The 9,169-nt window shown below is 52.3% G+C and overlaps 1 protein-coding gene across 1 annotated transcript in view; it reads left to right on the top strand.

Moving 5' to 3' along the window:
- CD101 (CD101 molecule) overlaps positions 1 to 8,783 on the top strand; it is a 24,387-nt gene extending 15,604 nt beyond the window's left edge. Inside the window, exons 7-9 of the mRNA XM_035890751.1 lie at positions 181 to 588; positions 1,435 to 1,830; positions 4,375 to 8,783. Of these exons, the coding sequence (XP_035746644.1) occupies positions 181 to 588; positions 1,435 to 1,830; positions 4,375 to 4,571 (1,001 nt within the window). The 3' untranslated portion in view covers positions 4,572 to 8,783. The remainder of the gene's footprint in view (positions 1 to 180; positions 589 to 1,434; positions 1,831 to 4,374) is intronic.
- The last annotated feature ends 386 nt before the right edge of the window (positions 8,784 to 9,169 follow it).

Raw genomic sequence — 9,169 nt, 5'->3', positions numbered from 1 at the left:
TCTTTCCCTCCTTCCCCCCTCCCCCTTAGTGCTCCTGCTCCAGTGTCACCTAATGGGTCTTCATCCTCAGAGCACCCTCTTCCTCCCTCCTTTTTTGGTGGGTCTCTCTTATTCCTCCTTGCCAGCATCCCTGTACTGGCAGCCACAGCCAGCATGATTAATTTTGTTTCTCCCTTTTAGAAAGCAAGCTTCAGGTATCTACAAAACACAGCTCTACGGAGATTGCCGGCGGTGCTGACACAGCCATTGAGTGCAGGATCATGACTGCCCAGAATAATTCTCAGTTTGCTGTTACCTGGTACCTCCTACCTACTTCTGCAGCAGATGCAACCCCCGTGAAAATCGTAAGGGCCGACTATAGCAGCACACTGGAATACGGGACTGAGTTCAGCTCTCATGCACAAAGGTCCCGGTTCCTGAGCCAGAGGGTGTCCAGCAATGTTTTCTGGCTGCGGATACTCTCTGCGGACCCCAGGGACCAGGGCAGGTACTACTGTGTGGTAGAGGAGTGGCTCTGGCTGGTGGACAGCTGGTACAAACTCGGAGAGGGAGCATCAGGAAGGACCATGCTGGAGTTCAAGCTCCCAGGTAAGCAGAGGTTCTCTCTCACCCTGTTTATGATGGGGCACCTGCCAGGCCTCTCCTAAGCTGGCAGGGCTTAGGAGAACCAGAGGCTCTGGTGTTGGATCTCTGAGACTTAGGGAGGCAGGAGGTGTCAGTGCCTCTCAAAGGGAAATAGGGAATTAGGAGGATTTGCCACATTCTCCCAAACCAAGCAAGCTGGTATTTTTGCCACCAGCAGATGACGTCTAGTGCTTCGTAACTAAGTGAATCATGGCATTTTGTTTTTCTTCCAACACATGATGCTCTTGGTCAGTTGTACAGTGCTGTGAATAGAGAAGTAGTCCTTTCCTGGTACTCCCGAGCATCCTGAAGCAAGAGACAAAATTTTCCCTACCCTGCACACAGCCACAGAGAACAAGGCTGAATGTTCAGCTGCTCCCACCTTGGGCACTGCACGGCTGGGGGGTACATGGTGGGTCTCCCTGTCTCAGTTCTTCCCTCTCTCTCAGCGTGACCTGGCTTATGGTTGCAGCCCTAAATAAAGTGGATCAGAGAATTCCAGCTTCCTAAATAGCTTTTGGCCCAAAGGATGCCTCATCACTTATTTGGAGAGGGTGGGAAGTATTACAGCAGAGGGTTGTGAACAACGGGCAGAGATGATGAGGGGCGGAGGGGGAAACACCCCAGGGAGAATGTGTCACAAGAGCAAGGGGGAGCCATGGGTGTCCTGCCAGAGGCTCTTCCAAGAGATGATCCCAATCCCGCATGGTTCGCTCTGGAAGATTTCCAGCAGCCTGCGGGTGCAGACGAGGAGCATTTCTGTGGTGGCGCAACATGGCAGCCTCTCTCTCTGCTTGCCTCCCGCCCCAGAGCACGATCTGCCCCTGGAGAAAACCAACCGCAACATCTCGGTGAGGGAGGGCGAGGAGGTGACACTGCCCTGCCTGCTGCGGGGCACCCTCTCTCCTGGCACCCACCTCTCGGCCACCTGGTTTCGGGGGACGGAGAGCAGCCGCGCCATGCCCCTGCTCACCCTCCACCGTGACGGGGCCATTGAGTACCCCCAGGAGAGCCTGGCGGGGAGGCTGCAGCTCCGCCGCCCTACCACCGGTGACCTCAGCCTGACGCTGCGCAGCACGGAGAAGGGCGACGCCGGGGAGTATCACTGCCAGGTGCAGGAGTGGCCGCAGCAGAGCAAGGGGAAGGACTCGACTGTGCAAGCTTTGGCGCGCTCGGGGTACACTCGGCTCACCACCATCCCGACAGGTAACGCTGCTGGGTATGAGGGGCTGCTCACCCCACACCCGTTCCCCCTTGGCTGTGCTGGGGTGCCTGGGGGGGGGATAATGGCAGCTCTCCGCTGGTGATGCTGGCTGCAATAGCAAAGATGCAGCAGGAACAGGAGGACTTGCTAAGGGATTGCAGCGGGGCTTGGTGCTGGGGAGATGGCTAGAGTTGTTCTGGGAGCCAGGGGAGAGAAGGAAGCCCTTTGAGGGACCTGTGCTGTCAGACTGGCAGGGGGAGGTAATGAGATCCTGTTCCCAGTCCTGTTGATCTGCCAGGGCTGAAACCCAGGTACTTGGCATTGTAAACGCTGGAGGTGGTGGTCAGATGAGACACCAAGCACTCTGACTGTAAGGCACGTGGTCCGGAGGGTATCACTGAGTGCACTTCTGTCTGCAGTGCTTTGCTGGCTTGTGGGCTCTCTGCAGGACTGTGAGCAAAACCCCCCGCTCTCAGTTGTGCCATTGGGGCCAGAACTGTTTGGGGGAATAATTTCTTGGTGTGATTTTTCTGGCAAGTCCATCTCCAGTGAGGTCTCTTAAAAACAGCCTCTGTCCCGTTGGGGTGAGTTGGGGTGCATGCCGGGTGCAAAAATAGGGCTGGATTCTGCATACAGAATTTAAAATAAATAAAAGCAAAGGTTTCAGTCAGGCACACACAGTATTTTTAGGGAGGTAACAGACAGGAAAAAAAGTACTCTCTTGTTGCCTCTTTGAGGAAATAGGAGGCTTGGGCAGCCCATGTGGATGAAAAAATACGAACTGTGAAATCAGTCACGTTGCACCCAGCCGAGAGGATCCTGCAGTTCTTCTTGTGCCTTCAGCCCTGGAGTTGCCATGCCTGAAGCCAGCCTGGGTGCCCACACGTGTTTATAGCTTCTGCAGCAACTGCCCATGCTGACTGACATGGAAGAACTCGGGGGAACCCTACAGAGCCCTCCCTTGCGCCTGTTACTGGCATGCACAGAGCCTACTCACATGGCTCTGCACCTACAGCAGAGCTAATCTGGATTTAATTGCCCAGGGAAGGACTGACAGCACTTCGTCCCCCTGCTGTTATGTTCCCGCTGTCGTCCATCACCATTCCCTCTAGCTCTCAGATTTCTCCTTCATCAGCTCCCTCTGTCTCTTGTTACCCGGTACTGGTGGAGTTCCCATTGCTAAAATTGCTCAGTAACTGCTGCAAAATTCTCTTGCAATTTTTCTATAAGTGTTTTGGCCAAGTAGTTTTCATGATTTTCACAAAATCCAAGAGATTAGTTAGGTCTTTATATTTTTACTCTGCGTGTGTGTGTGTTTCTGCAGTGATGCGGCTATCTCAAAATGCCCCTCTGGCTCACAGATTTCAATGCTTGAGTTTTCTGAGGGGTAAGAACACAGCCATGTGCAAGTGTGCCCGTAATCAGGAGGAACTTCATCTCTGATCCCTGATGCTGCCCTTTAGGATACCTCCCTAGTACTACAGAGGCATTCATGTAGCGGAGACTTCCCCCTGTTTTTCTACAGGAAAGTAAATGCTGCTTCCCGCTATATGGATGGGGTGCAGAGCTTCAGCAGTAGAGAGGTAGAAGCCAGCTTCAGAGCCAGGTTGGTTCATTCCTAGGGTCACACCTAGCCCGCGCGGGTCCCCCATGGACGGTTTCAAAGCAGCAGACCCGCGCACTCAGTGTGGTTTTGCAGAGCAAGCCTAAAGCATCTGAGCATGGGTGTTGGGTAAGGAGGAGAACTGAGGAACAGCACTTTGAGATGGATAAAACAGACCTAAAAGGAACTGGCACGACCCTTCATGGGAGGCCAGGTGCATCCGAGGTCAGTCTGTGGTGCTGAAGCTGTGTGCCGAGCGAGGAGACTTTGATGGCCAGGATTAGCCGGTGGCTGTAAGGAGCCTGGGACAAAAGTGGAGAGAGGCTGCAAACCAGAGCTTTTCAGCTGGCATGGGGCTGACCAAACCCAGTCTTTCGCAGTACTGGGAGGGTCCACCAGCACTACAGGCGACCTCTGCCTCAACAGGGGAGCTGTTCTGCAGGAGCTGCCAGGAACGGGGCTCTCGGAGTAGCAGAAGCAAGGAGAGGCAGGTGCCTGGGAGAGATGGGGACCTCCTTGATCTGGTGTCTTTTCTTTCCTCTTGTCCCTCCTTGTTCTGTGGTGCAGCCTCTGGCAGACCTCTGCCTCACCCTGCTGTCACCCGTGTCAGGCAGGGACCCAGGGGGTGGAGAGTACGTGGCTTCTCCTTACTGAGCCCAGCCTGGAAGGGGTTAGCTGAAGAGCTGTGCTGTTTATGTCAGGATGCTTCAGCTGAATGAGGCAGGGCCCTATCTGACCTCCCAGAATAAGAAATTGAGGCAAATTACCTGGTTTCTTCTCCCCCTTCTCCTCAGGTAGCCAGTATGAATTCTCAAAAATTAGTAGGTGTTGAAGATTGAGGGAAAACTGATAAAAAGATAACCTACAGAAACAGTAGGAGAGAGAAACTCAAACTAGCTGAGGGCCTCACTTTCCACCCCCCCCCCTTTCTTTTTCCCTCCAGAGTCAACTGTTTTTTCTAGGATCTGCTCATCCCCACCACTGCTGAACTTCATCCTATACTTACCGCTGGTTCTGATCCTTCTCCTGGCCCTTGCTGGCTTCTGCTGGTACTTCAAATCTGGAAAAAGCAAAAAGGGCAACATTACAGGAGACCAGATGATGGAACTGCGAACGGCTGAAGAGGTCAAGAAAACCTAGCTGGTCTGTAATGGCAGATGTGACTTGAAGGAGCGGAGCTGGACAGCTGAGGAGGACTGAGTACTTGCAGAGGGGCTTTTTATTGTTTTGCAGTAGCTCTTGCAATGAATCCTTGAAATCGTGTGTTTACTCTCAATGGAATGAAGCAACTTTGAATTACTAAGCAAATAGGGTTTTCATAATGGGTGTTCCTGTCTCTTAGGTTAGGTACCCACCCGTTTCACACTGTTCATTGCGGTGTATTTGAGGTGCTTGCAGTACGCGTCTCCCAGTGTGGCTGGAAGTGGTGTTATTCCCCTACAGCTGTAAGGGAAAAAAACCAGGTCTTTTTGCAGTGAGACCAAAAGTATCAAATTGCTGCTTATTTTAGGTGACTTGACAAAATATACATGGCATGGGGGTTAAAAAACCAGTGGCAGAGCCTGAAATGGAGTGTTCGTGTCCCTTTTAAGGCATTGCATTTGCCTTTGCCCATGCCTTGCTGGGGAAGCTCTCAGCTCTCCTCGTTCTGCAAGTGCCTGTGCCCAAAGAGCATCCTCTCCAAAAGGAAGTGGATCTTCATCACAAAACCTGTCACGGGAAGATGAGGACTGAGCAAGGCTGGCTGGGGCTGAAGAAAGTCAGGTGCAGGAGCACCACAGCCATCCACAAAAAAAGGAATCCTGTTGACCCAACAGGGGACTTGCATAGAGTCATAGATCCCAGAAGGAAGCAGTGGACACCAAGCCATCTTGGAGATGACTGTACAAAGGCTTGCCCATTCCTTCCTTTGCTGGGACTGCTGTTGGAGCAGACAGCATCCAGCCCCATGTGCCTGGGCTGCCTGTGGGTCAGGAAGCTGCACAACTGGGAGCTGGTATTAGACTCCTCCAGGTTGTACCATATAATACATTGGGATGCAAGAGGGATCAGCCACCAGCAGCTTAGAGCACAGGAGCAGCCCATACCTCTAAGGGATTACGTGTGTAATGTAGTAGTAAACTGGGGGTATTTCTTGAGCTGAGCTGCTGCAGAGCTGGAACCAAGCTCCTCGTTGCCTGGAGAGACATCCTGGCAGACCCCCAACTGTGCCTTAGGGCAGTATGGGGAGAATATTTAAATTCCCAGGGCTCTCACCTGCTCATAGAGGAGGTCTTACTGGTCTGTGTGCTGGATGGACAATGAACCGCTGCACCTTCCCCCTTGGAGGGGGGCCTCCCTGAGGAAGTGCCCCTTATGCTCACTGCAAAACCACCTGAGTCCCTCTCCTAGCTGCCACGGAGTCGTACGCAGGCTGTGGCCCAGAAATTTGGCATGAGAAGCCAGTGAGACACTGTCTAAGGGGTCTGTTCCTCCTGGCAAAGCCATGCGTATCCTTGTGGGGCAGCTGCTCTATGCCTTGGGATCCAGTTCAGACTCACCTTTTCAAGGCCGAAGAGCTGTGCTACCTGAAGGCTGGCTGGCTGATCCATTAGAGGAAAGGTGCTCAACCCCTAATTGTGCCATGGTCCCAGAAAGTTGTAAGGTCAGATGCTGGGGCGACACTCAAAGCACCATCCTCAGACAAAAGCAGCCGTATGGACATCATGGCAGATCCTTACGGACCTGCTTACTTTGACCAGAGCGAGGGTTTGGAGACACCACAGCCCCTCTAGATGATCTGTTCCTTCACTTTCCTTACAGCCAGAAAAAGCTGTCTGCCCTGTAGCCCAAGGAACTGGGAGGTGCTTCAGTCCCTTTCTCCTTGAACAAGCACTTTTTGTGTAAGTTGGAAGACTTACTGCTTCCGTTTCTCCGTTCAGCCACCTCCTCTGTCTCTACTGATTGGCTCCAGCTTGCTCAACCTTTCCCTGCGGGTTATGTTTTCTGGACCTCGTTGCAGCTTTTCCCTTTGCTGCCCTGACCCCAGCTGTCTCTCCCGCAGGGTGAGTGGTCAGAGCGGCGCGTGGGGTGCTCTGCAGGGGTTCCCCCCTGCCTTGTGGCTGATGTCCCGGTTACGCATCCCAGTAAGGACGTTTGATTTTCTGCGTGCCTTGTGACAGCGCGGCACTGCTTGCGCTTGGCTCGCAATCGGCAGGCTCCTCTCCTGCAGATTTGCTGTCTAGCAAGTTGTTTCTCCGCTGTGTGTTCAGGCTGTTGACTTTTCCTATCTAATCGAAGCACTGTTTGCATGGGGCTGTTGAACAGCTTTCTGCACCAGTTTGCGAAGCATCCTGCTGCCTGTTTGTCTTAGTCCTGTCTCGATAATGCTTTAACTCATGGACCGCTTTCAGTCTGTTTTGACAGGGAAGCAGATGCTCCCAGGACATTAAGCTCCTACAAGTTTCATGAAAAGCGCTAGCTGGATGAGGGAGAGGAGGTAGGCGAGTTGTCCTGCCAAGGGAAAGCTGCGGTGTGAGTTGCCCGACAGCCGGCCCCGGGCCAGCCGTGCGCTGCCTGCCTGGCACCCAGCTCATAATTAGGGGATACAGAAAGGAGGTGTAGGCGTGTTAGGGCATGGGAAAGAAGAAAACATTTTTAACCATAAACTATTAGCAATTAATCTGTGCACATGGTTTATCTACCAATTTTGTGCTGTCCCTCTGTGTTTTCGTTTGTATTGTTTCCTTAGCTTGCCCGTAGGAGTACCTTGGGAACATATTTCACAAGCCTTGGTAAAGTCAAGAATATGTGATGCCTACTGCTTATCCCTTCCCACAAGGCTTGCAGCCCTCTTGCAGGGGAGATTAGACAGGTCTGACGTGCTCTGTTCTTCTCTAAAACAAACCAAAAAAAGTTTCTTTTCTTCTTGCATTCTTCTAGGTGCATGTAAGTACTTTGTCCCTCTATTTCCCCGAGGATTGCAGTTAAGAAGATGCAGGTGTTAAAAGGAAGTTTCCCCTTCCTTTTAAAAATAACTTTGCCCTTTTCTTGTCACTTGGTACCTCACACCTCCTTAGGTGTTACTGCAGCAAACAGACGGCTTGACAGCCCATTCTTGGCGTGTCTTGGGATGAACCTCACCAAGACCAGCCTTCTGTTCAAAAATCTAACTTATTTAGGTTGCTACTCATTACCAGAGTGCTGGGGTGGTGGCGTGGGACAGCCCCTACCCTGCCGCAGTGGTCGCCTGTGTGGGTCAGGCTCCATGCGAGCCCTGTGAGTAACCTTGTCTAGGTTTGGTGTGTCCCCCAAGCCCGCCCTGGCCCCTTGCTCGCCTGCCTCAGCACTCCACCACAGGTCTTTGCTGCCACCTGATCTTAACGTAAAAAGCTGTAGACTCTACTGCAACATGAGATTTTTTTGTGTCTGGCAGGCTGGGGGAAGAAGGTGGCCAGAGAGGGAGGTTCCTCCATCAACGGGGCACCTTCTTCTGCTCTGTTGTTGCTCCGTTAACCAGAGGCCTATGCAAGTAGCAGCTTTCCATTCATGCAGGTTTAGAGGTTTTAATTTAGGTTTGTAAAGTGTGCCTAGGGCCTCGACGAAATGGTCTGCAAGAAGAATGTGTGGTTTTGCAGTGGCGGGGTTTTTTCCTCTTTATTTTTTTTTCTGGCTTTGCTGGATCACTGCCAAACCTTCCAGCTATATTTTTTTAAGCTGTATTTTTTTCCACGAGTGAACTTAGAAAGACTTGTAACTTATCACAGCAAAAGCTCCAAACCAGTCCTATTTTTAAAGAGAACATTTCACTCAGCTGAGGTGAATGTACGAGGGAGAGAGACATGTGTGTGGTAGGACAGGGGGTAGCACTGGTTTTGCTGCCGGGGCTCTTGGCCGCCTTCACTCATCCCCATCACCACCTTTTTTCCAAGTCCAGCCTCTGATGTAAACTGGAACAGCTGATGAAATATATATTTAGCCGTAACAGCTAAATATATATTTAATAATAGTGGGGGAATACAGTGCAGCAGGGCAGACCCTGCAGAACAGGAGTGCCCCTGTTGCACCCCGTCCCCCGGGGTCCTTTCAGAGGCTTTAAAGCAGCTTGAAGGGGCTACAGGGCAATGCAGAGTGGGGTCTGAGAGGAATTAATCCGCTGGGAAGTGGTTGCAGGGGAAACACAAGAGCTGCCTTGTGCTCTTGTATGTTTCTATAGGAAGGTATGGAAACTGCTAAGGCACGTGGAGAGCAGCGCTGCCTCCCGGGCAAGCGAGCCCAGTGAGCTCGGCAGAGCCTGGCTCTTCAGAAGATGGATGGCGTGAGGGCGGGCCGGGCAGGAAGGTGACCCCCGCGTTGTGTTGCCTGCCTGGAACGCTTTCGTGGCATCTGTGAGGAGGGAGGGAGGGTGCTGTGCCGGAGCGGTGGGAAGTGCCTTGCAAGCAAGGAGCTGCTTTGCAGCCTCTGGCAGCTGCTGGCTGGGGGTTCCCTGGCCTGCCCGGCTCCCTGGAGCAGAGGGCACAGCAGCAGCGTGTGGCCCTGTTCTGCCAGGGCAAGGCTCTTAAGGGAGGTTGCCAAAATTCCAAGAAATGCTTCCAGACGAGTGACTTGGAGTTCTCCTGAGATGGCCCCTCTCAAGCAGCATCTCTTCATTCCTTCCTATTAACTCTGAGTTGGTTGTGAAACTTGACATTCAGTTTTCTTCCTGTGATAAAATATTTAAAAACTGGAATAAAAGATGCAGTTTTGATACGTGCTTTGGT

This window comes from Egretta garzetta, unplaced genomic scaffold (assembly GCF_000687185.1).
Source record: "Egretta garzetta isolate BGI_Z169 unplaced genomic scaffold, ASM68718v1 scaffold383, whole genome shotgun sequence".
Classification (NCBI taxonomy): domain Eukaryota; kingdom Metazoa; phylum Chordata; class Aves; order Pelecaniformes; family Ardeidae; genus Egretta; species Egretta garzetta.
Note: the sequence above shows the minus strand (reverse complement) of the source record. Positions and strands in the feature narration are given on the sequence as shown.